The sequence below is a fragment of the Nerophis ophidion genome, linkage group LG10, assembly GCF_033978795.1.
Source record: "Nerophis ophidion isolate RoL-2023_Sa linkage group LG10, RoL_Noph_v1.0, whole genome shotgun sequence".
Lineage (NCBI taxonomy): Eukaryota > Metazoa > Chordata > Actinopteri > Syngnathiformes > Syngnathidae > Nerophis > Nerophis ophidion.
The window spans coordinates 31,874,420-31,902,147 of NC_084620.1; the positions used below are offsets into that span (position 1 = coordinate 31,874,420).

A 27,728-nucleotide genomic window follows, 5' to 3' on the forward strand; every position below is an offset into this window, starting at 1 on the left:
CCCCTGATAAAACATTTCACATGTATAAAAAATAAAAATAACCCAATTGAAAAAAACCAGCACAATAGCATAGGACTATAGATAAACAGTTCATTAATACTTCTACCAGGAATCTGGCCAAGCTCCGTGCCGGTAACAAAACCACGGTGGCGTCCCACACAACTCGTGGGACGTCTCACTCACCCACCCTGGGCATCCACGCAGCCAGTTGGCGATGCGGCCTCCAAGTCCTCCGATGTGCTCCGAACACTTTCCAAATGGCCGAAGTCCAGCCCGACATCGCATGTTGACGTCGCCACTTGATGGTGCGCTAAAAAAGTCACTTAACTTCTTAGCTGAATAACCTCGCCTGCCATGTTCGAGTGACAGCCGGTGAACGTCAGTCAGTTAGCACAAGTCTACTTCCGTCCAACGAACATGTTTGTCCTTCAAAAAGTCCTTCACCACCAAACAAATGTCTTCCTCTGTCTGACCGAACACACCTGTTGACAATGAGGAAACGCCCCCTAATCCCTCAGAACCAATTACATTGCATACAGTTCACATCGCCTCTGACTGACCAGTAAAAGAGCGGTGAGTGATAATATTGCATTTTAAAAGGGCTATTTCAATATTAACAAGACACACCTTAAAACAGACCTTTTCAATCTGGCATTTAGATTTTTTTTTTTTAATCTTTAAAGGCCCACTGAAATGAGATTTTCTTATTCAAACGGGGATAGCAGGTCCATTCTATGTCTCATACTTGATAATTTTGCGATATTGCCATATTTTTGCTGAAAGGATTTAGTAGAGAACATCCACGATAAAGTTCACAATTTTCGGTGCAAAGAGAAAAGCCCTGCCTCTACCGGAAGTCGCAGACGATGACGTCACAAGTGTGGGGGCTCCTCACATATTCACATTGATTTTAATGGGAGCCTCCAACAAAATTTGCTATTCGGACCGAGAAAACGACAATTTCCCCATTAATTTGAGCTGGGATGAAAGATTTGTGTTTGAGGATATTGATAGCGACGGACTAGAAAAAAAATCGCGATTGCATTGGGACGTATTCCGATGTTTTTAGACACATTTACTAGGATAATTCTGGGAAATCCCTTATCTTTCTATTGTGTTGCTAGTGTTTTAATGAGTTTAACAGTACCTGATAGTCGGAAGGGTGTCCCCACGGGTGTCTTAACGCCAATGTCTCAGGGGAGTCGACGACAGCTACGGACGGCACAAGCTCAGCTTTTCTTTGGTAAGAAGCGACTTTTTAACCACAATTTTCTCACCGAAACCTGCTGGTTGACATGTAGTCGGGATCCATGTTGGCTTGACCGCGCTCTGATCCATAGTAAAGTTTCACCTCCAGGAATTTTAAACAAGGAATCACCGTGTGTTTGTGTGGCTAAAGGCTAAAGCTTCCCACCTACATATTTCTACTTTGACTTCTCCAACATTAATTGAACAATTTGCAAAAGATTCAGCAACACAGATCTCCAAAATACTGTGTAATTATGCCGTTAAAGCAGACGACTTTTAGCTGTGTGTGCGCGCAGCACTCATACTTCCTAAAAACCTGTCTTGCGTACACGTCATCATTACACGACGTTTTCAAAACAAAACTCCCAGGAAATTTAAAATTGCAATTTAGTAAACTAAAAAGGCCGTATTGGCATGTGTTGCAATGTTAATATTTCATCATTGATATATAAACTATCAGACTGTGTGGTGGGTAGTAGTGGGTTTCAGTAGGCCTTTAAGATGGAAACTATAGCTGCCATTACGATGTGCAGTGATGTTTTCAAATGACGGTAAGACTTGAACTATACAAAGTATTTCAATGATTGAAGTCTGCACTTTTGCATGATAAACTAGTTACTAATGTTACTAATGTTTGGTACCGGTACCGGTACCAAAATTATGTCAATACTTTTCGGTACTTTTCCAAATAAAGTGGACCACAAAAAAATGCATTTTTGGCTTTATTTTAACAAAAAACCTTACTGTACATTAAACATATGTTTCTTTTTAATTTTCCTGAAGGAACTCTCTTGAAAGAATCAATAAAGTACTATCTGTCTATCTATCTATCTTATATCTTAGACCAGGGGTGCTGTCACGCCAAATGTCTTCCCCCCTACAAAAACCTTCCCCCCGGAAGACATTTGGCGTGACAGCCCCTCTAATGGCTGAGGGACCCCAATGAGGGCGTGATAATACCAAGTTATATGACTCTTAAGGGTTACAGTTGCAAAATTAGCGAAGCAAAAATAGCTTGAAAGGTTAGCATGCTGGAATGCTAATATTTTTTCCTCACAGTTATTTTTCACCAATGACAATCAGCCAATTATAATGCTTTTAAAACAGGCAGCTGTGTGGGCTGCTTTAAGGTTCTTCCACCCTCATTGGGGTCCTTTAGGCGTTAGAGGGGCTGTCACGCCAAATGTCTTCCAGGGGGAAGGTTTTTGCAGGGGGGAAGAAATTTGGCATGAGAGTGCCCATTACGTCGATCGCGAGATACCGGTCAATCGTGTAGGATGTGTCAGTCGATCGCAAACCAAGCATTAAAAAAAATAAACCTAAAAATGTGTGGTCATCAATCTTTACTATGACGTCACTTTCATCACTTGATTGACATTCACGGCACCCGAGGGTCTTCTGAGATGTTGCTGGCTGCTGTCAGATCATTTTTTTTAAAAACATGACCGAGAGGAGGGCGAGAAACACTTTTTATTTCAACACTCTCGCACCGTACCTGCTGTCAAAACCCTACAGACATACTGCATAGTTGCTGTCTTCACAATAAAAGCCCTGCTTCATCCTGCCTGCGCTAACAAAATAAGAGTCCCAGAAAGCTAGCGTGCACAAGATAGCAAGCTACGGAGTTTGCCGCCAATGTATTTCTTGCAAAAATTTATAAAAACGAGAATGGAAGCTGGACAAATAAGACGCCAAAAACTAACCACATTCATGTGATATTGTGTTAAGATCCGCTGCTCGGATCTTACATTATTTGGTTTTGAGTCTTTTGTGTTTATCTTGTTGGTTCATGGACGCTTCCGATTCTTAGTTGGTGCACTTCCTTGTTTGTTTTTGTCACCATGGCGACTTGATTTGTCCACCTGCATTGGCTGTTTGACGCACACCTGTTTTTGATTATTGTTTCTGTATTTAAAACTGCCTCCTCCCTTTGTTCTGCCTGGGTTCGTCACTTGCTTTATGCAATATGCACGTTCGTTTATCTGGTCCTGTTTTTGGCTTGCTAAGTTTCACCTTAGCTTTTGGGCGCATGACACGCGCAGCTTTTGGACTTTTACCCAGTGCTAGTGTTAGCCTAGCTCCCCGTGCATTGCACACACTTTCTTTTGTACTTACATTAGTGTTCTTTTGTCATTTTATAAATCAAATCCAGCTCGTACCTGCTAACTTGCTTGTCTGGTCCCATGCATCTTGAGTTGACACCTCCGCGCATCGCAATGCGCACCGAACGTGACAATATTGGACAGAAAGGAGGACTTTTTTTCTCCTCCATTCAAAAATGTGGACGTTATCGGCACTACAGTCTGATTCCAATCAATGCAAGTCATCAGAATAAGGTAATACCTTAAACTTATATTCTTGTCTTCATGAAACAAAGGAATCTCTATGTGTTAAACATGCTTGTGTTATCATTAAACACCTTTAACATGTTAACAAAAATGTCTCTTTCATAAATAATTAAATATCAATGATATATATGAATGAGGTAGATTCCTTCGACTCGGTCAATTGAAAAGTAGCTCGAATGCAGAAAGTGTGGGCACGCCTCTCTTAGACTATAAAAATGGGACCCATTACCTCTGCCCTTAGCACTCAGCATTAAGAGTTGGAAATCAGGATTGAATTAGACTTAGACAGACTTGAATGATTCACAAGGAAAATTGTTCCACACAGTAGCTCTGTTACAAAGGATGGAAAGTGTAAGGATGGAAAGGACAATGCAGGTAAAAAACAGACTAAAAATGTAGCATAGTAGCAATATAACATATAACATATATGTAATATTTACATAATATATGTACTGTATATAATATATAATGATATATCATATCATATATTATATTATATTATTTTACATTACATTATATTATATTAAATTATATTATATGTTATATATATATATACAATATATAACAATTACCATGTACAATATTACAATATATGTAACTGCAACATAAAATATACATTATAAACAAAGAGAGGTAGCTAAAAGGTTTCAGGTAATGGAAAAATATCATTTATTGCTGTATGGCAAGTGATTATACAGCTGGATGGAGTGTGGAATGAAGGAGCTTTTGAATAAAGCTGAAGGAGCCTGTTGGAGTATGTGCTTCCCTGTCCCTCAATTGTCTGGTGGAGTGGATGGGCAGGATTGTCCATGATGGCGAGCAGTTTGTCCAGTGTCCTCCTGTCCCTCTCTGACACAAACGCCTCCAACGGCGTGCCAAATCAACAAAATGATTCCTGAGCGCGCCCACCGCTGCTGCTCACTGCTCCCCTCACCTCCCATGGGGTGGAACAAGGGGATGGGTCAAATGCAGAGGGTAATTTCACCACACCTAGTGTGTGTGTGTGACTCTCAGTGGGAATTTAACTTTAACTTGAACTTTTATTGCACGTTTGTCCTTAAGTAAAATAGTGAACATACAAGACAACTTGTCTTTTATTAGTAAGTAAGCAAACTGAGGCTCCTAATTTACTCTGCTGACGAATGCAGACTAATGTGTATTTAATTTGTTAATCTTAAAGATTATCATTTATTTAACACATAAACCTTAGGCTTAGGTCTGGCTAATTAGAAAAATGAATTCTTGCCAAATATACTGCATAAGAAGGGACTCATGAATAACTGACAAAAACAATTACATGTGCATACAATTATGTGGTGCTTAAAATAAATAAACTCAATTAATGATGAACAGGTTTCTTAACTAAACTGTGCAAATTAAAACATAGCTTCACTACATTGGTCATATTCTTTGCGCTCAAGGAACTTCTATGATTTCTTCCCTTTTGTTTGAGATATTCATCCATAGGAAAAATATGGACAACCGAGTTTCAAGCAATCTCTTTAATGATTGGTCAAAAGGCATTCACGTGGCTACAGGGCGCCATGTTAAGCACCAGTCTGAAGCCGCAGCTAAGCAACACCGCACTTCCTCATTATACATGTATTTGAATTAAATAGTGTTTGCAGAGTGATTGCCATGTAAACATGCCTTGTTGTGCGGCATGGGCATGCACCACTCACAAAAAATTTGGGAAGCAATCGACTGCGTTTCCTGCAACCAAGAAAGGGGAAAAAATGGGAAGTGAAGGAAGGCTATAGAACCAATAACAGTTTATTTTGTGTAAAGTAAGATAGCATATTGTAAACGTGGTAAATATAACACCCACCTTTTTGAGTTGGCTTTTTTCTAATTAGTATTTTATTGGAGTCATTTGTATTTTACTTTTTATCTTATTAGTTATGCAAGATATTATTTGGTTCTATTTATTTACTGTACATCAATTTTATTTTTTCTATTAATCTTTATGTGTTGCTTGTATTTTATTTACTCTTTATCTCTACTCATGGTTCGTACTATTTTACAAGTTTTATTATTTCTATTTTTCAACCTTCCTCAGATGAGCCATCCGCCTCAAGGGTTATCGGCCGTGCTTGCGGGGATGCTTTTTTGTCAGCATCCTGGTGGCCATGGTCTGCTGATCTCCTGGTGCAGATGGCTCCTGTGATTGTATTTACTCACATGTCTCCTCTGTACTCAGCCATGCAATTATTTGTCTGTATAGTTGCATATGTTTGTATGCTCTGTGCGTGTGTTTCTGTTTGGTGTCTGTATCCGTGCAGATGTATATGATAATGGGGTATATGGGGCACCAGGGTATTGCTGCATTTATTTTATGTATGAAAAGTGCTATACAAATAAAGTTTGATTGATTGATTTATTGTCCTTAATTCAAATTGCTCATAATCTACAGGTTTCATCTCTCATGTGTCCGAGATGGAGTAAGGGTGCCCAGTCTAATTTCATAAACAGGTTTTATTGTTTTTAAATACTAAGTAATGATAACACTGATTCATTTTTGTGCTTCTACATATGAACAAACAACCTGCTTTTTTCCAAAATAATGTACGTTGTTTGTTCCCTGCAGCTTGCTGCTTGGCTAACGCGAGCAGTCTACTAAATGCAACATGTGAAACTGAATAAAACATGCTTTGATTCAAACGTACCAGATTGAAAATGACGTGAACACACCAACATGTACCAGCTGATGGCGATAAAAGTCATGTTTGTCTCATGGCTGCAATCGAGGCTATTTGCCGTCTCTTTATTAGCTCACTTACCCGGCTTCCTCTGGCTTTGCTTTCACGCTGCAAATGAGAATCTCACTGAATCGGGGGTGTCAAATGTACGGCCGAATCAGGCCCGTGAACAGGTTAACCGGGATGAGTTTGCTACATTTAAAAATGAGCAGAAATTTTTGAATGAAAGAAACTGCTGTCCTAAATATGTCCACTAGATGTCGTGATAACAATTTTTTGTATCTCTGTAGATCAGGGGTGTCAAACTCAAATACAGAGTGGGCCAAAATTTGAAACCGAACAAAGCCGCGGGCCAAGGTTGAACAAATTAACCTTTTAATAGGGACCCAAACAAGTTTTATATAGGCTTATATAACTTTATAGTGACAAGCAACATCGAGTTTCAAGTTATAATAATAATTAAAACATCTATATGGCATATCAAATCAAATTTAAATAAAAATTGGGGGTGGTCAGGGTTTGGTGGTAGCGGGGGTGTATATGGTAGCGTCCCGGAAGAGTTAGTGCTGCAAGGGGTTTTGGGTATTTCTTCTGTTGTGTTTATGTTCTGTTGCGGTGAGGATGTTCTCCCAAAATGTGTTTGTTATGGTTGTTTGGTGTGGGTTCACAGTGTGGCGCATATTTATAACAGTGTCAAAGTTGTTTATAAGGCCACCCTCAATGTGACCTGTATGGCCGTTGACCAAGTATGCTTTGCATTCACTTGTGTGTGTTAAAGCCACATGTATTATGTGACTGCGCTGGCATGTTTGTATGGCGGAAAAGCGGACGTGACGGCAGGCTGTAGAAGACGCTAAAGGGAGTGCCTTCAAGACACACCCCCAATATTGTTGTCCGGGTGAACTTTAACTCCTCCCACTGGATCTTTCCTAGTTACCGATCAACCTGACTAGGATTTAAACCCAGTCCTCTTTGATTGGGAGATACCTGTTTTGACCACTCAGCCATCCTTGGTCTTTTCAAAGGGAGATTTTGGGCCCCAATGACATTTTTAATTGAGAACCTGTCTCAGTAAACTATGATATGAAAGCTTTCTTAGTTACCGATTGATCTGACTGGGATTTGAACCCAGTCCCTTTTGATTGGGAGCGAGCTGTTTAACCATTTTCAGGAGCGGCACTGAACTTCGGGAGTCTCCCGGGAAAATCGTGAGGGTTGGAAAGTATAAAGCATCAGCAGTGAATGCGGTGTTACAGAGGCATCGCCGCTGAATAATACCGGCGGGCCAACTCTAATCTTAATTTGATATTACCTCAAGGGCCAAATTAAATTACACGGCGGGCCAAATTTGGCCCGCGGGCCAGAGTTTGACACCCATGCTGTAGATGATGCTACATATGTAAAAAAAAAAGAAACCACATGATGTTAGTACATCAGTCGAGGAAACTACATATATAACATCCTGTAGTTTGATTTTGATATAATTTTTTTATCTTGATAGATTGAAAATGAACACCAATGAGTTGACTGATGAACATTATCACATAATATATTCAGAAAGTATAAATAACGGCAAATAAAAATAGAACACTAATGACCGCAACATATCAGTGTAAAGAAAAAAACAACAACATTATGATTTCTACATTTTCAAAATGTGCTTGTTCTATTTTTAAAGAAAGAAAACAAGATGACGTTGTCTTTATTTCTAAGTTATCGTGCTGTGATTTTACCAGTCTGGCCCACTTGGGAGTAGATTTTTCTCCATGGGGCCCCCCATCTAAAATGAGTTTGACACCCCTGCACTAAATTATTTTCATCCTGAAGCGATCATGACCACGATTGTGGCAGTTAAAAGGGAACATTATCACCAGACCTATGTAAGCGTCAATATATACCTTGATGTTGCAGAAAAAAGACCATATGTTTTTTTAACCGATTTCCAAACTCTAAAAGGGTGATTCTGGCGATTGAAACGCCTTTCAATTGTTCGCTGTCGGAGCAATGAACTTTTACCCGTGACGTCACAACAGGAAGCAATCCTCCATTTTCTCAAACACATTACACACACCAAGTCAAATCAGCTGTGTTATTTTCCATTTTTTCGACTGTTTTCCGTACCTTGGAGACATCATGCCTTGACTGTGTGTTGTCGGAGGGTGTAACAACACGAACAGGGATGGATTCAAGTTGACTTACGTGGAGTGTGCTAATCAGACAAATCAATGGTCACTGCATGCTAATAGATGCTAACATGCTATTTAGGCTAGCTGTATGTACATATTGCATCATTATGCCTCATTTGTAGCTATATTTGCATCCAGCCTTTCCCTCCACCCACATTTAATGCCAAACAAACACATACCAATCGACAAATTCTAGTTGCACCAGTGGTTAAAAGATGCGAAAGTCCCTCGCACACTTTACCGACGATAGTGATGCTACAACAGAGATGGCACAGAGATGTGTGGATATCCTGCGACACTCAAAGCGGATGCATTTCCAACGATAAAGTTAACAAAATCACAAAGGTGAGTTTTGTTGATGTTATTGACTTATGTGCTGATCAGACATGACTACCAGCTAATCGGTGCTAACATGCTATTTAGGCTAGCTGTATGTACATATTGCATCATTATGCCTCATTTGTAGCTATATTTGCATCCAGCCTTTCCCTTCACCCACATTTAATGCCAAACAAATACATACCAATCATTGCTTCCTCCCGTTCCGCTGTCTGCTCAATAACTTCAGTTTCTCCTTCAATTTCGTTATCGCTATCTGCCTCCACACTCCAACCATCTGTTTCAATACATGTGTAGTAATCTGTTGAATCGCTTAAGCCGCTGAAATCCGAGTCTGAATCCGAGTTAATGTCGCTATATCTTTCTGTTCCATCCTCCATGTTTGTTTGTATTGGCATCACGCAGTGACGTCACAGGAAAAAAAAAGAGGGTGAATGATGTATTTTGGGAAATGTTGTTCGGCTTAATCCTATTTTTTAGGCGTGCCTAGTATTGGAATGCATGATGATGACCTCCGGATGCTCTTTGTGTTAATTACTAATGAACATGAAGACGTTTGCTCTCTGCTAAGGTGATTTGCTGCAGCAGATGGCAACGGCAGAGAGGAAGGAGGCAGAGGGGGGAAAGGAGGCAGAGGGGAGGAATACTACTTGCTTGAACGCCGATCGCCGCAAGGTGGTGCTAATACGTGCGTTTTTCAGTGTTGTAACAAAGTGCACATTCTTTGTTAGTGAACGTAACTGTACTTAAGTATTTATTTTTATATATCTGTACTTTACTTTGATTTTTTTTTCTGGCAACTTAAACTTCTTCTTCAGTTCATTTCCCAAATAAATTTGTGCTTTTACCCAACATTTCCGGGAACCGTCTTAGGTCCACACGAACACGGAAATTTTCAAAGACACATATTAGGGGTTAAAACAATCTCCATACACACAAGTGTAGTTTCAAAAGTGTCTTTGTCTACACACAAACACATACACTTGCTGTCATGCAGATTTTGTCCAATCAGAAGCCAGAAAAAACATGAATATCTGACTTGGTGACATTACACTTCCTATTATGTGTATTTTGATATACTAAATGTACAATGACATGTACATTATCTTTAAAACCAGCCTGCACGTACACAGAAAGAGCCAATGCACGCCTGTGTTGCTGATACCAACACTGATAGAATATAATGTGTTCAGCAACATGGTGATGTATTACATGTGCAGTGAAGTCTACATTATTTATAAAATCAGCAAGCACTAACGAGCCAAGGAAACCATTTTGCATGTTTAAGGGAATTATAAAGCATTTAATCATAGATATAGTGAAAAAGTTAATGTGCAATGAAGTGTATATTGTCCTTAAAGGCCTACTGAAACCCACTACTACCCACCACGCAGTCTGATAGTTTATATATCATCCATCCATCCATTTTTCTACCGCTTATTCCCTTTTGGAGTCGCGGGGGGTGCTGACGCCTATCTCAGCTACAATCCGGCGGAAGGCGGTGTACATCCTGGACAAGTCGCCATCAATGATGAAATATTAACATTGCAACACATGCCAATACCGCCTTTTTAGTTTACTAAATTGCCATTTTAAATTTCCCGGGAGTTTCGTCTTGAAAACGTCGTGTAATGATGACGTGTACGCAAGACGTCACGGGTGTTTAGGAAGTATAAGCGCTGCGCACACACACAGCTAAAAGTTGTCTGCTTTAACGGCATAATTACACAGTATTTTGGAGATCTGTGTTGCTGAATCTTTTGCAATTTGTTCAATTAATATTGGAGAAGTCAAAGTAGAAAGATGGAGTTGGGAAGCTTTAGCCTTTAGCCACACAAACACAAGGTGATTCCTTGTTTAAAATTCCTGGAGGTGAAACTTTACTATGGATCAAGCCAACATGAATCACGACAGAATGTCAACCAGCAGGTTTCGGTGAGAAAATTGTGGTTAAAAAGTCGCTTCTTACCGGAGAAAAGCTGAGCATGTGCCGTCCATAGCTGCCGTCGACTCCCCTGAGACATTGGCGTCAAGACACCCGTGGAGACACACCTCCGACTATCAGGTACTATTTAACTCACTAAAACACTAGCAACATAATAAAAAGATAAGGGATTTCCCAGAATTATCCTAGTAAATGTGTCTAGAAACATCGGAATCCATCCCAATGCAGTCACGTTTTTTTTTTTTTTCTAGTCCGTGGCTATCAATATCCTCAAAGACAAATCTTTCATCCTCGCTCAAATTAATGGGGAAATTGTCGTTTTCTCGGTCCGAATAGCACTTTTTGTTGGAGGCTCCCATTAAAAACAATGTGAATATGTGAGGAGCCCCCACACTTGTGACGTCATCGTCTGCGACTTCTGGTAGAGGCAGGGCTTTTCTCTTAGCACCGAAAGTTGCGAACTTTATTTTGGATGTTCTCTACTAAATCCTTTCAGCAAAAATATGGCAATATCGCGAAATGATCAAGTATGACACATAGAATGGACCTGCTATCCCCGTTTATATAAGAAAATCTCATTTCAGTAGGCCTTTAATGTCAGTACAAATTACAAGGAGGCCGCTACATCATGTTTTTTTTAGTTGCTTGGTAGCCCAACTCCATCTACAAAAATGGAAGCAAGACACGTAAGTTAACTTCATGATTTGTAGTTAAACAAGGACTAAAACCATAAGATAATGTTGCACCTTTCTTATGACATAAAGCAAAAAGTATTGCTTGTCAAAGTTGTCCCATCAGGTGGAGATCCACAGTGATTATATCCGAAAGAGCTGACTGTCATTAGCACTGGCGGGAGTCAATCAATAAATCAATCAATCAATGTTTACTTATATAGCCCTAAAACACAAGTGTCTCAAAGGGCCGCACAAGCCACAACGACATCCTCGGCTCAGATCCCACATCAGGGCAAGAAAAAACTCAACCCAATGAGATGACAATGAGAAACCTTGGAGGGGACCGCAGCTGTGGGAATCCCCCCCCTGGGCAACCGGTGCAATGGACGTCGAGTGGATCTTGCATAATATTGTGAGAGTCCAGTCCAAAGTGGATCCAAGATAATACTGAGAGTCCAGTCCATAGTGGATCCAACATAATAGTGAGAGTCCAGTCCATAGTGGGGCCAGCAGGAGATACTTTTGAGCGGAGACAGGTCAGCAGGGCAGAGACGTCCCCAACTGAACCACAGATGAGTGGTCCATCCTGGGTACCAACTTTGGACAGCTAGCACTTCATCTGTGATGGGACTTAAATGCTTTAATTGAGGTAGCATATCTACTGTAACTGTTACTGGTGTGTTGCAAAGCCCCTTTTAATGTGTGTTTTTTATTAATGTTGAGTGAAAGTAGCAGCATGTTGACGTTCAAACATACAATAAGTCCTCCAATAGTGTTTGTAAAGCAGGGGTCTCCAACCTTTTTGAAACCAAGAGCTACTTCTTGGGTACTGATTAATGCAAAGGGCTACCAGATTGATACACACATAAATAAATTGCCAGAAATAGCCAATTTGCTCAATTTAACTTTAATAAATAAATATATATATATATATATATATATATATATATATATATATATATATATATATATATATATATATATAAAATGGGTATTTCTGTCTGTTATTCCGTCGTACATTTTTTTTCCTTATACAGAAGGTTTTTTGTAGAGAATAAATGATGAAAAAAACACTTAATTGAACAGTTTAAAAGAGGAGAAAACACGAAAAAAATGAAAATTACATTTTGAAACATAGTTTATCTTCAATTTCGACTCTTTAAAATTCAAAATTCAACCGAAAAATATGAAGAGAAAAACCAGCTAATTTGAATCTTTTTGAAAAAATTTAAAAAATAATTTATGGAACATAATTAGTCATTTTTCCTGATTAAGATTAATTTTAGAATTTTAATTACATGTTTTAAATAGGTTAAAATCCAATCTACACTTTGTTAGAATATATAACAAATTGGACCAAGCTATATTTCTAACAGTGACAAATCATTATTTCTTCTAGATTTTCCAGAACAAAAAAGTTAAAATAAATTCAAAAGACTTGGAAATAAGATTTAAATTAGATTCTACAGATTTTCTAGATTTGCCAGAATCTTTTTTTCGAATTTTAATCATAATAAGTTTGAAGAAATATTTCACATTATTGTTCGTCGAAAAAACAGAAGCTAAAATGAAGAATAAAATTAAAATATATTTATTATTATTTACAATAAAAAAAAAATACTTGAACATTGATTTAAATTGTCAGGAAAGAAGAGGAAGGAATTTAAAAGGTAAAAAGGTATATGTGTTTAAAAATCCTAAAATAATTTTAAGATTGTATTTTTTCTCTAAAATTGTCTTTCTTAAAGTTATAAGAAGCAAAGTAAAAAAAATAATGAATTTATTTAAACAAGTGAAGACCAAGTCTTTAAAATATTTTCTTGGATTTTCTAATTCTATTTGAGTTTTGTCTCTCTTAGAATTCAAAATGTCAAGCAAAGCGAGACCAGCATGCTAGTAAATGAAATAAATGAAAAAAAATAGAGGCAGCTCACTGGTAAGTGCTGCTATTTGAGCTATTTTTAGAACAGGCCAGCGGGCAACTCATCTGGTCCTTATGGGCTACCTGGTGCCCGCCGGCACCGCGTTGGTAACCCCTGGTGTAAAGGCAGCAAAGCAGTGTTGTTGAGCTTGGAAATGACAGCACACAACCGTGACGTCATCACAAGTCTCCATGTGTGGCGTGTACACGCATACGCTAAGCGGAGAGTTTTGGAACTCTCCACTTTGGCCAGCGTTTGCAATAGTCTCTGTTTTTAAAGACAAAAGTATGCGTCTCCGTGTGGACAAGGGGCCGTAACGCAGAGATTAGTATGCGTTTATTTAAGTATCCGTGTTTGTGTGGACATGGCCTTAGTTAGTCCAAAAAAAGGTGGAGTTGATGACATATTGTTTGGAGAAGCCCCAGGTGTTAGGCCCGGCGATGTCACCGTGGAAGCTGCAGGCTCTGCTGCCCAGTCTGGGCAACACTGGGAATTTTGGTATCAATTCGATACCAAGGAAACACAGAACGAGTATACACAATACTGATACCAACACGTTGACTTTAAATGTCATAATCAATGAACATTTTTGTCATAGTTGTGTGAGACTATGACAACACAGAAAAGGTTTTTTATTATTATAAAAATGTTGTTAAAACTAAATGCTCTAACTCCTTAATGTTATGTTGATGTATGTGATGGATGATCTATTTTGATGTATAAGTGCAGGGTTAATAAAAGTGTAATGTGATAAGTGGATAACGTGTACATTAGATTAACGGTACAGAGACGGCACTGAGACAGGGAAATTGTCCGCTTGAGGCGTGTATATTTGCACACATGTGTGACGTGTGTAATCAAGCCAAATATGCGGTATGTGACTATGTCAGTGGTTCTTAACCTTGTTGGAGGTACCGAACCCCACCAGTTTCATATGCGCATTCACCTTCTTTAGTGAAAAATAAAATGTTTTTTCTTAATTTAATGATGTTAATATTTTAAAGAAATACTAATAAAGATATATCTTACAAACAGAAAGTTACAGGAATGTACACATAATCCCATGTTTACATCTCATTGTGCAACATGTGAATGTTTAAGTGGGACCTAAATGAGATATCTGAAAGGGGTACAAATTATTTCCAACCCCACCTTGTACAGAGCTCATGAAAAACAATGTTGTTTTTTTTGTCATTGGAAGTGTGCCAAAACACTTTCATTAGAAAATAATCTCATGGAAATTATTGCGGTCATTTGATTATAATAATGAAACATTGAACTTGTTATTTAGTCAGGTTTGGACGGAGGCCCCGTCGAACCCCTGAGGCCAACTGACCGAACCCCTAGGGTTCGATCGAACTCAGGTTAAGAACCACTGGACTATGTGAAGTGATTATCTGTTGAGTGTTGTGAGGGAGGTACGTGTCGAGGCAGATGCGGAAGTACAGAAAGGGCGAAACACGCTCGGAGGTCTGGGGACAGGCAAGCGGTCAAGGGCTGGAGCGAAGCGTCGTTGTCCGGGGTTAGGCGAAAAGGTCAAGATCCAGGAAGGCAGCAGGGAGTCTAAAGGGGATCCTGGGAGACGAGACACACATCTCAAAACCAGGGAACGACGCGAGACTGAAGGATGACGACTCACGACAAGACACGGTGAGCACAGAGGAGGGGAGACACAGAGCAAGGAAGCACATAGGCGAGGGAAGCTAGAGACATGAAGGGCCTACTGTACGGATACAAGGACTTACGTTCTGGCAGTGGAACGCAGGACACGCTGGCTTAAGAAGGCAGGTGGGATCTCATCATCTCCAGGTATGTTGATTGTAGAATGCGTGGGCGTGTCTCAGAGGAGCGCACCGCTGACTGTGAGGCGGCAGGAGCTTGAACCGTAACAATTAGTGCATGTTCCCAGTTACAAACACTTAAAGGGGAACATTATCACCAGACCTATGTAAGCGTCAATATATACCTTGATGTTGCAGAAAAAAGACCATATGTTTTTTTTAACTGATTTCCGAACTCTAAGAGGGTGAATTTCGCGATCTAAACGCCTTTCAATTGTTCGCTGTCGGAACGATGAACTTTCAGCCGTGACGTCACAATGGGAAGCAATCCACCATTTTCTCAAACACATTACACACACAAGTCAAATTACCTCTCTTATTATCCGTTTTTTTTTCGACCGTTTATCGTACCTTGGAGACATCATGCCTCGTCTGTGTATTGTCGGAGGGTGTAACAACACGATCAGGGACAGATTCAAGTTGATTTACGTGGAGTGTGCATCAATTAGCACGGCATGCTAATCAATGGTAACATGATATTTAGGCTAGCTGTATGTACATATTGCATCGTTGTGCCTCATTTGTAGCTGTATTTGCATCCAGCCTTTCCCTCAACCCACATTTAATGCCAAACAAACACATACCAATCAACGGATTTAAGTTGCACCAGTGTCAAAAGATGCGAAAGGCCCTCGTTTGGTCTGCACTTTATACCGGTGATGCTACGACTGGCATGGCACAGAGATGGCAAGAATGTGTGGATATCCTGCGACACTCAAAGCAGATGCATTTCCAACGATGATGTTATCGAAATCTCAAAGGTGAGTTTTGTTGATGTTATTTACTTATGTGCTAATTAGACATATTTGGTCGCGGCATGACTGCCAGTTAATCGATGCTGACATGCTATTTAGGCTAGCTGTATGTACATTTGTAGCTATATTTGCATCCAGCTTTTTCCCTCCACCCACATTTAATGCCAAACAAACACTTATCAATCGACGGATTTAAGTTGCTCCAGTGGTCTGGTCAAAAGATGCAATCATTGGTTGGAAGGCGATCACCGAATAGCTTCAATAGCTATTTGCTCAATAGCTTCAGTTTCTTCTTCAATTTTGTTTTCGCTATCTGCCTCCACACTCCAACCATCCGTTTCAATACGTGCGTAATCCGTTGAATCGCTAAAGCTGCTGAAATCCGAGTCTGAATCCGAGTTAATGTCGATATCTTGCTGGGCTATCCGCCATGTTTGTTTCTATTGGCATCACTATGTGACATCACAGGAAAATGGACGGTGGATTTACAGATAGCAAAAATCCGGCACTTTAAAGCCTTTTTTCGGGATATTCCATGATGGGTAAAATTTTGAATAAAACTGCGGAAAATAAAATAAGCCACTGGGAACTGATTTTTATTGGTTTTAACCCTTCTGAAAGTGTGATAATGCTCCCCTTTAACACACTTTAAATTCACTATTATGGGAACATTGACACCTATAATTAAAAAAAAAATACTATACTAAGGGATCTTTAGCTCCATGGCCATGGACCCACATAACATTCAGTGACTCCACAAATAAGACACACTCATGGTCCTGATTTGACTCATTTTATTTCCATTTAGTGTTTTGTTTTTTTGTTGTTGTTGTTCCAAATATCCTTGCCCCCCCCACCCCCGATTATATACAATAATAAAAATAAATCTCTTCAAGGTTTTACATTCGACATTTACAAGTGCAACGTGTAGCATAACTCTCATAAAGTGCATTTTCTTTTTTTTAAACCAAAAGATGAACACAAGAGATCATGAAGAAAGTTAGTATTCACACACACACACAAACACACACACACACACACACACACACACACACACACACTGGCAGATGCTTAAAACAACACATTTCTCAATGAAGGCCATACTCGGTCCACATATTAGCTCTGTCATGGTTTTCTTCTGGACTGATACATCTCAGACGTCCCCGCCGATGCCCCCCGACCCTCAAAAAAGCGGGAGACCCTCAAAAGGACAAAGAACAGGACTGAACAAGGAAGAAGTGTTCAGGAAAACCTCCTGCTTGTCATCTTCTTCCAGGCTAACTATTTTTAACCTGACCGACTTGCCTTCCAGGCCGAGGAAGGACGTAATAATTTCTACGAAACGATGAAGGAGAAGGGCGGACGTCTTTTGAAAAGAGCCCCCCCCTCCCGCTCTCTAAGACAAACATGGCGGACCGTGGCACGCAAGACCGCTGACATTTACCGTGCCGGCCAAAAAAGACCCCCCCCCCCGCCCAGCTATTGCATGTCAAGCGGAGAATCGATCGCCGTCTATTTTGGCTCCTTTGCCGAGCCGAGCGATCAATAGCAGCAAAGTCAAGGATCCCCCCTGCTCTGTGTTCCATTTCTTCTGTCTGGCCTACTTCGGCAAATCAAAGTAAGACACTAGAACCTTGGGAAATATGGCACTTTTTTCAGCATAACGTCTCCCCCGGTCCATCACAAAAAAACGACATAACAGTGACGAGGAATAGACATATTTGACGACTCATGCCCTGATGAAACGTTACAAAAATAGACATTTCTGTACAGCTTTTGCATAAGAAAAATAACACACGTGTTCATATGTTAAAAAAAACTACAAAGAAATGATCCTGTGTAGCATCACCCCACGTCCTCACTTCACACCCCCTACCCCCATTCGCGATGTGTGTGTGTTTACAGTGAGATTTGGTTGCAATATGAGTCATTACATTACATTATTGGCTGTGATTCCACAAACACACACACACATTCTTGTATTCCTGACCTTCTTGACACCTACGAAAAATACCTACGTCTTTTTTTTGTTGTTGTTGAATTTTAGTGTTTGTAATTGTTTTTTAATCTTCATTATTTACTTCAAGTTTTTACAGTATGTCTCTATCTGAGTCATACCAAAGACTTTTTAAAAAATGGGACCCATTTCCTCCCTGCTTGGCACTCAGCATCAAGGGTTGGAATTGGGGGTTGAATCACCAAAAATTATTCCCGGGCGCAGCCACTGCTGATGCTCACTGCTCCCCTCACCTCCCAGGGGGTGATCAAGAGTGATGGGTCAAATGCAGGGTATAATTTCACCACACCTAGTGTGTGTGTGAGACAATCATTGGTACTTTAACTTTAACTTTATATACAGTGGGGCAAAAAAGTATTTAGTCAGCAGATTGTGCAAGTTCTCCCACTTAAGAATTTAGGAATTTGAAAGACTTTATTTGTAAATTATGGTGGAAAATAAGTATGTGGTCAACCATTCAAAGCTCTCACTGATGGAAGGAGGTTTTTGCTCAAAATCTCACGATACATGGCCCCATTCATTCCTTCCTTAACACGGATTTGTCGTCCTGTCCCCTTAGCAGAAAAACACCCCCAAAGCAGGATGTTTCCACCCCCATGCTTCACAGTAGGTGTGGTGTTCTTGGGATGCAACTCAGTATTCTTCTTCCTCCAAACACGACAAGTTGAGTTTATACCAAAAGGGATACATGGATGATACAGCAGAGGATTGGGAGAATGTCATGTGGTCAGATGAAACCAAAATAGAACTTTTTGGTTGACCAAATACTTATTTTCCACCATAATTTACAAATAAATTATTTAAAATTCCTACAATGTGAATTCCTGGATTTTTTTTTCACATTGTGTCTCTCACAGTTGAAGTGTACCTATGATGAAAATTACAGACCTCTGTCAGCATTATAAGTGGGAGAACTTGCACAATCAGTGGCTGACTAAATACTTGTTTGCCCCACTGTACATATGTGTTACACACACTTGTTATTTCATATGTTGACCAGAGGGGGAGCACTTTTAAAACCGACACACATCCATCCGTCCATTTTCAACCGCTTGTCCGGTTCTTGGTTGCGGGGGGTGCTGGAGGATATCTCAACTGCATTTAGGCGGAAGGCGGGGTACATAGACAATTTGAAAAACCCCTCCTTTTTGGGACCACCCTAATTTTGATAGACTTCCCCAACTGGGGTTGCAAATGAGACATTCTCTATTAAATGCGATGGTTTTCCGTATTGGAACCATGATTTATGTCCTGAACTGTTCACCGGTATTCATATTGACGATACTTTTCCTTGTTGATGTCTCAAGAAGGGTAGGAATACAAGAACACACACACACACACGCACGCACACAGTGAGTGGTCGCTCCACTTCTACCACAGGAATGCTTAGCTGACTAGTGTCATATTCACAGATGAGAATTATTCATTGGAATAAAAACAACAATAACAACAACAACAACAAACCAGTACAGGCATGCCAGATGGGGCGTCTGGTGGTGGACACTAGATTGTAATTTGACTCGCAAACGTTGCCATCGTTCTTGGTCACGTTCCCTTCAGCGGCACCGAGCTAACTTAAACAATGGAGAAGAACACTGTAAATAGCTTTTCGGGTAAGTTTTTATTGAAGTGACAACTGTTAGTAGGCTGGTTAGCTTCCTGTTTAAGTGTAGTTCATTGAGAACAGTTAGCAAGTGAGTTAGCTTCCAGTTTAAGTGTAGTTCATTGAGAACAACATACAGGCTGGTTAGCTTTCTATTTGAATATAGTTTATTGAGAACAGTTAGCGGGCTTGTTAGTTTCCTGTTTAAGTTTAGTTTATTGAGAATAGTTAGCAGGCTGGTTAGCTCCCTGGGTAAGTTTATTTTATTGAGAGCAGTTAGCAGGTTGGTTAGCTTCCTGTTTCAGTGTAGGTCATTGAGAACAGTTAGCAGGCTAGTTAGCTTCCAGTTTAAGTTTATTTTACCTAGAGCAGTTAGCAGGCTGGTTAGCTTTCTGTTTAAGTATAGTTCATTGAGAACAATATACAGGCTAGTTAGCTTCCTGTTTAAGTGTAGTTCATTGAGAACAGTTAGCAAGCTAGTTAGCTTCCAGTTTAAGTGTAGTTCATTGAGAACAGTTAGCAGGCTGGTTAGCTTCCTGTTTGAGTATAGTTTATTGAGAACAGTTAGCAGGCTGTTTAGCTGCCTGTTTAAGTGTAGGTCATTGAGAACAGTTAGCAGGCTGGTTAGCTACCTGTTTAAGTGTACGTCATTGAGAACAGTTAGCAGGCTAGTTAGCTTCCAGTTCAAGTTTATTTTATTGAGAGCAGTTAGCAGGCTGGTTAGCTACCTGTTTAAGTGTAGGTCATTGAGAACAGTTAACAAGTTAGTTAGCTTCCAGTTTAAGTTTATTTTATTGAGAGCAGTTAGCAGGCTGGTTAGCTTTCTGTTTAAGTGTAGTTCATTGAGAACAATATACAGGCTAGTTTGCTTCCAGTTTAAGTGTAGTTTATTGAGAACAGTTAGCAGACTAGCTAGCTTCCTGTTTAAGTGTGGTTTATTGAGAACTGTTAGCAGTGTAGTTAGTCTAGTTTAAGTGTAGTTCATTGAGAAGAGTTAGCAGGATAGTTAGCTCCCTGGGCAAATTTTTATTTAACTGACAACACTTAGTAGGCCGGTTAGCTTCCTTTTTAAGTGTAGTTAATTGAGAACATTTAGCATGGTAGTTAGCTTCCAGTAGAAGTTTATTTTATTGAGAGCAGTTAGCAAGCTAATTAGATTCCTGTTCAAGTGTAGTTTATTGAAAACAGTTGGCAGGCTGGTTAGCTTCCTGTTTAAGTGTAGCTCATTGAGAACAGTTAGCAGGCTAGTTAGCTTCTTGCGTAAGTGTGCAGTGGTTTCCTGGCTTACGAATGACTGAGGTCACAAGTTTTATGCTTCAGGTTGCAAGCAAAACTTTAGGAACCTCTCTACGCTAGTTGGCGTAGCGAATGAATCACGATCACGTAGGATACGGCCAAAACATCCGGTGTCTCACACGCTAGCGTAAGCTAAGAGCTGGAAAGACAACACTTTGATTTCCCAACTGTGGGAAGGAAGACAGTGAATGTGAAAGACAGTGCTGGGAAGAAAAAGTGGATGTCTTAATTGAATTAGAGAGAGGAGTAATTGAGAAGGCCATAATAACTCCAGCCGTTGACTTTCTTAAAAGGTGGCCATTTACCCATGAACATGTGGAGAAGCAGCATGCTGGATGTATCGTAGAAGTCTGCTCTACGGCAGTGGTTTGTACCACATCTATTGTATTTTTTTTAATAAATTATTTGTTTTTTAGAAGTAAATGTTTCTTATTTTAAAAATGTATAATTGGGGTATTTTTTTGGGACGGCCAAAACGCATTAATTGGATTTCAATAAACTTCAATCGCAATATTTATTTAAGATGCAAGTATTTTGAGTTAGAACTCATCAAACTAAACGAGGTACCACTATTGTTCAATTTGAAATCAAGCACACAAGTTATCTTGTATTTCATTGATAACTGCTAGCAGGCTAGTTAGCATTATTTGCAAATGTAGTTTAATTGGAACAGCACAGCTAATTAGCTTCATGTTTTGGGTGAAGTTTGTAAAATTCCCATTTTTTTTAGCCCTGTTGTTTGGAATGCGAGTTGGCTTAGCCCTTAAAGTCTGCCTGCACTCCTGGGTTCAAATCCAGGCTCGGGATCTTTCTGTGTGGAGTTTGCATGTTCTCCCCGTGAATGCGTGGGTTCCCTCCGGGTACTCCGGCTTCCTCCCACTTCCAAAGACATGCACCTGGGGATAGGTTAATTGGCAACACCAAATTGGCCCTAGTGTGTGAATGTGAGTGTGAATGTTGTCTGTCTATCTGTGTGGGCCCTGCGATGAGGTGGCGACTTGTCCAGGGGACTACATACTTTATATATATATATATATATCCATCCATCCATCCATTTTCTACCGCTTATTCCCTTTCGGGGTCGCGGGGGGCGCTGGCGCCTATATATATATATATATATATATATATATATATATATATATATAAACAAAAAAATCCCCTTGAAGAGCAGGGAAACCTGTGAAACAGGCTTGTAGGGATGAAATAGCCTTTGTGTTTTTTCCTGTATATTCCACTCTACCCCGGCATTGAGCACTCTATCATGGATAACAGTAACTTTAAAAATGTTGACAATATATTTAACTGTGCGCCCCATCTAACATGTCTGAATGCTGATGGCTACGCAAAACTTGTCATCATTGATGCTCATCATGAAATGCTCTTCCTGCTGGCCTCTCTGGATTGAGTAAAAATATGTTTAGGATTAAAAATAATGTATTTTTTTGTATTTCACCATGTGACAAATGCACTAACACCTCACAGGTTTTGCAGTTAGTCAAAAAAAAAAAAGAATGACACAAACTCATGTCAGTATTTGAGTCACAGTGGCAGCATATTCAACTAAAAAAGTGGTGCTTTGCACCATATTCTTTTTACTCCTTCGATATTCCAATACCTTTGAAAATGAGATTGTCCTGCAGAATATCAATTATGCTTGCTCGTTCTCTCTATCTCAATTTGTTTAACTTTTCAAACACACACAAAACACTTGTTGTTACATTATTGCAAATGAACATTATTCCTGTTCAAGTGAGACCAAACAACAAAAGATTGCAAAGTTTCAACAAAAGTGGTTGAAGTGACGAATGCCATGTTTAGGATGAGATTTTTCGCTAGGTTTCTTACTGTTGTCGTTATTTGGTTAAAAAGCGTCAAATGAGTCCCTGTTTAACAACCTGATATATTTTGTATTTGTAAGGTAGCCAGCAAACATTTTCCCAAAGCCAATATCACCGCATCCTTATTGATATCATCATAAATACGTTATTAGGCCAAAATTGTTCGAAACAACACAATGTATTTTACTTCACTTTGCTTAATTTCTTCTAATGAGAGATTTCCTCGGCTTAGGTAGGAACCTTCTCTCTGTTCCAGAGTACATTTTTGGAAGTTGTATCTTTATGCATTTTAAAAGTGTGACATGAAACGCTGCATTAGGAAGTACTCATCCCAGCTCAGACTAATGGATAATCAATATAGTCAAAGGGGCTGCCTTCAAAATTAAAGTGTATGTGCATCGTAAAACTTTCTGTGATGAGCGCATTTTCCATCGTCATAAAGGTCGTAAGAAATCAAAGGGAAAGTATTTCTTCTTCCTAAAGGCCATCGTGGAGATGTAAAGGAAGAAGAGCCTAGCCTACTTTACAGGCCTCTCCACCCATCCTCCATCCCTCCGCCCTTCTCACCAGCAGTCCCCGCCCCCACAGCATAGAAGCTTCCCCTACATACCGCCGCAGTGGTGCTGTCCTTGGTTCTGAATGCCGCTTTCGCAGTCACGGCGCAGCCAAACACGTTTTTCCCCCCTCGCACTGTTTCATAACACCCGACGTGCACCCTGGCTGGTGTCTTTGTGAGGAAGGGTGGGGGCTCACATATCTAGGATGGATGCTTTCCATCTGCCTGCCTTTGGGAAAATGCTGATTGTGCTGTTGTTTTTTTTTCTCGAAAAAAATTCTATAATGTGCTTGAAAGGAGATGACAAAGACATCCAATCAAAAACCTCCCAGTTAGGTGTATCTGCATCAGATTAAAGGACAACGTTGTTTCCACCCATCAGGAGAGAACATGTTAGCTCATAGAAGATAGCCAAGGTCATTCACTGGAATTGCAGATCAAACCAGCATTCCATAACCTTTTAATTGCATAAGCATGCAGCACTTTCCCAGCAAGGTCAGGGTCCGTCTTAACCTTCCCAGAGATGCTACTCCTGAGAGGTAGGCCTCAGGGAGGTCTCGGTGCTTCAGGTTTTTTCCAGCGAGGCCAATGTTGGCGTCTGTCCTCGCTGTCCTACCACTGACCTCTTCCCCGAGGGGAGCAGCTGCCACGCTCCTTGCCTCCCCGCCTCAAAGACGCGTATAGTCCGTGCTACACATCGCTAGAGGCGCGGGGTCTCAGTGAAATGTTGGACGGGACGCAACCGCAGCACGCCATCCACAGCGACTTCTGGATGTCCGGGTTTCGGAACGCGTAGATGACGGGGTTGATGACGGAGCAGCAGGTGGCGGGGAGCACAGTGGCGTAGGTATATATGGCGGGGTAGCTGGAGTCGGCCACGATGGAGTACATGGCAAAGGGGAGCCAGCATGCCCCGAAGGCACACAGGATGACCGACAGCGTGGAGACACCCTTGGTGGTTGAGATAGCCAAAAACTGGTGCTGCACGGCGATCTGCTGCGCGTGGCGGAAGGCGATCTTGCAGATCTGCAAGTAGAGCTGCATCATCAGGGCGAAGACCAGTAAGAAGGTGACGGCCAGTGCCACGGCGTTGTGTTTGGTGACCGGCCGGCAGATGCTGCACATGGCCTCGTCCCGCAAGCAGTTCCAGCCGAGCGCCGGCAGCAGGCCCAGCGTGATGCACGACAGCCAGATGAAGACCACCATCACGTAGGTAAAGGTGACCGTCCGCTCCGTGTGGTAGGTCAGCGCGTTGTAGAGCGACAGGTAGCGGTCCACCGTGATGGCCAGGATGTTGAGGACGGAGGCAGAGAAAGCCGAGATCAACAGTCCCACGGACAGAAGAGTCACCAGCTCCAAGGAGCCGTCCACAAAGTAGGTGAAGACAAAGTTCAGGATGAGGCCCAGACCGGCCAGGAGGTCAGCCACCGCCAGCGAGCCGATCAGGACGAACATTGGCGCTCGCAGCGTGGGCGTGTAGAAGAGCACTGCGATGACCAGCGTGTTCTCGCAGGAAATGAGCGTACCTGTCACACACAGCGCGATGTCCCAAGGGCTCACCTCCTGGACGGCCACGGCGGTGGTAGCCGGCTGGAGGTCGGGGGTCATCTGCACCGCCGGCTCGGATGAGGAGTTGGAAAGCTCCTCGGAGAGACCCCAGGAAGTGGACGAGCTGATGAGTTCGAGTGCGGACGAGGAGTTGAGGCCGTCACCGCCACCGCTGGTCATGGCTGCCGCCGCGGCCAGCGAGAGAATCATGGCTGGGGAAAGGGAAGCAGGAAGAGAAGGAAGAGTTGAGAAGAAGACACGGAGATGGATGGAAGTTAGGAGGCAGAAGTCAAAAGTGAGGATTGCAGCGGGATGCAGGGAGGGAGACACAATCTTTTCATTCATTCATGCGTTCACTCATTCAGGAAAAGCGAGCATCACAGCACTTTAGCAGCCCTTTTAAACACAGATCCGTTCTCCTGTCTTAGCCTCCATGGCGGCACTCTCCCGCGCCACATAAAAGACGAGCGAATTAAGCGCCAAAGACTGCGATCCGACACGTCCCCTACCTGAGAGGTGCCACATCCTAGCAAGAAGACTCACGGCGCTCCCACTTCAAACCATCATCAACACATTCTATTTTTAGAGCTTCTACTAAAAATGGTGCATGACGTCCTGGGGCACGGCGCGCTGCTCAAAGCCGCTCGCCCTCTTCACCGCCGCGTGCATCTTACAGAATTCCTTCTTCTTCCTCCTATCATCATCATCTCATCTCCTTCCAATGATGATAGTGATCATGCAGTCTGGGAATTAAAAAAATACAAATAAAAATGCAGCTAATTTTAGCTCAGCGAGCCGAATATGACACAACGGAGCTCCATTCACAAAAAGACGCCTACCAGCTAACACCCCCTCGCACCCCCCCTTTTCTGTCTGATCCAGGGAAGGTCACCACCACCACCACACGCCCCCTCCACCCCACTTCTGCACATCACTGCGGTAAAAAAAAAAATTTAAAAAGAAAAAAAGAGTGACCTTTGAAGACCAGGACTGATTCCAACAGCAATATAAATATAATAAATAATATAAATATTACAAGGTATAATAACAACAATGGAAGAAGTGACTTTGATTTAGATGCGGCGGTGCATGAGAGAGGAAGAGGGGGGAGGAGTGAGATGGGGAACCTGAAGAGGAGAGATCATTACCAGCCGGTGTTTTGTTGTTGTCCCCTGCAGGAAAGCAGCGATGTCCGTTCTCCTATTCCGCCTCTTTCCTTCTTTCTTTATCCACGCAGTCAGCCGCGCGCGCCTTGCCGCTCCGTTGTCATGGTTATTTGGCTGCCGTTCTCGCGCCGTATGCACGCCCTCACGCAATCGCCGGCCCCCTCCCTTCCTATCCTACCCCCCCTCCACACACACACACACACGTGACGTCACAAACCGCCACCCCGCTCCTCCTGAGCAGCCGTCGTCATCGTGAATCACGCAAGGTAGTGTCGTTCTGGGGGGAAAGGCGGGGGTTGTAACGCGTGTAACGTTTGCTGCTCGGGAGCCATTTAGGATGAGGGGGGAATTTAATGGTGGCCATTCCGCACGCAGTGACGCACCACTCCGTGGGTGATGGTCATTACGAGAGGGGGTGGTGGGGTCATATAAATCCTAGAAATTTAGCTTTGTTGCCCCTCCCACAAACAAATATTGTTTCACCCTCCTGGTTTATATTTCCTAAAGGTCACCAGTGCGTATCCTTAGTCGGACAATCTGATTTCATGCGTGCGGGTTGGCTTTTATGTTGCAACGGTGCCATCTCTGAATCTCGGTAAAACTAAAATTATGCTGTTTGGTAACAGTAGAAGAGAAAACAAACACAAATACAAATATACTGTTCTGATCCGATGCCGGATTATAGATTATTGTTTACTGTTTTGCGTTTTCTTAGTTGTCATGGGTGCTGATTATGTTCACCTGCCTCTGATTAGTGATTGGGGACGCTCACCTGTTTCCGAGCACTAATCAGAGAGTCACTGTATTTAGTCCTGCCCTAGGAGGGGGGTACTGTTATGATCCGGGGGCAGATTATAGTTTATTTTTGGTTTTGATTCGCTTGTTGTTCAAGTTCTTTTTCAGCACAGCTGTTTTGTGTTTTCTTGGTTGTCATGGGTGCTGATTATCTTCACCTGCCTCTGATTAGTATCTGGGACACTCAACTGTTCCCCACCACTAATCAGAGAGCTATTTAGTCCTGCCTTTTTACTGTCTCTCAGGCTGGTTCTTTTGTTTGCTTTACGCAACTGCTACGTTTGTTCTTCTGAGTGTAGACGGAACTCCTGGAGAACAAACGTAGCAGTTGCTTAAAGCAAACAAAAGCACCAGACTCGGGAACAGGTGAGAGTCCCGATCACTAATCAGAGACAGGTGAACTTGATCAGCACCCATGACAACCAAGAAAATACAAAACCCGGGGTGCTGAAACAAAACTTAAACAACAAGTGAATCAAAACCCAAAATAAACCATGATCCGGCACCGGATCATAACATAAACGAAGTAGACATTGAAAAGGTAAAAGAAAACAAATTTTTGGTGTAATAATAGATGATAAAATGAATTGGAAATCTCATGTAAAGAATATATAAAATAAAGTAGCAAGAAACACGTCTAATGAACAAAGCAAAACATGTTCTAGACCAAAAATCACTTCATATTCTCTACTGCTCGCAAGTATTACCATATCTGAGTTATTGTGTCGAAATATGGGAAAACAACTATAAATGTGCGCTTCATTCACCAACTGTGTTACAAAAAAGATCAGTTTAGAATACTACATAATGTTGGATATAGAGCACAGATAAACAATTTATTGAATCACAAATATTGAAATTCAACAATTTGGTGCATTTGCAAACAGCTAAAATCATGTACAAAGCAAACTATAACCTGCTAGCTAAGAATGTGCAACAATTTTTCTCAACA

General features: G+C 41.3%; 1 protein-coding gene across 1 annotated transcript; it reads right to left on the minus strand.

Moving 5' to 3' along the window:
• Positions 1-22,025: 22,025 nt before the first annotated feature.
• On the minus strand, positions 22,026-26,096 carry gpr185b (G protein-coupled receptor 185 b). The gene is made up of 2 exons (XM_061911905.1): positions 25,964-26,096; positions 22,026-25,027 (listed from the first exon to the last, which is right to left on the minus strand). The coding sequence occupies exon 2, from the start codon at positions 25,023-25,025 to the stop codon at positions 23,958-23,960; it is 1,068 nt and encodes a 355-aa protein (XP_061767889.1). The 5' UTR covers positions 25,026-25,027; positions 25,964-26,096; the 3' UTR covers positions 22,026-23,957.
• Between the last annotated feature and the right edge of the window lie 1,632 nt (positions 26,097-27,728).

Coding starts and splice junctions, on each gene's coding strand:
- gpr185b (XM_061911905.1), bottom strand. CDS start 25,025: ATGATTCTCTCGCTGGCCGCGGCGGCAGCCATGACCAGCGGTGGCGGT.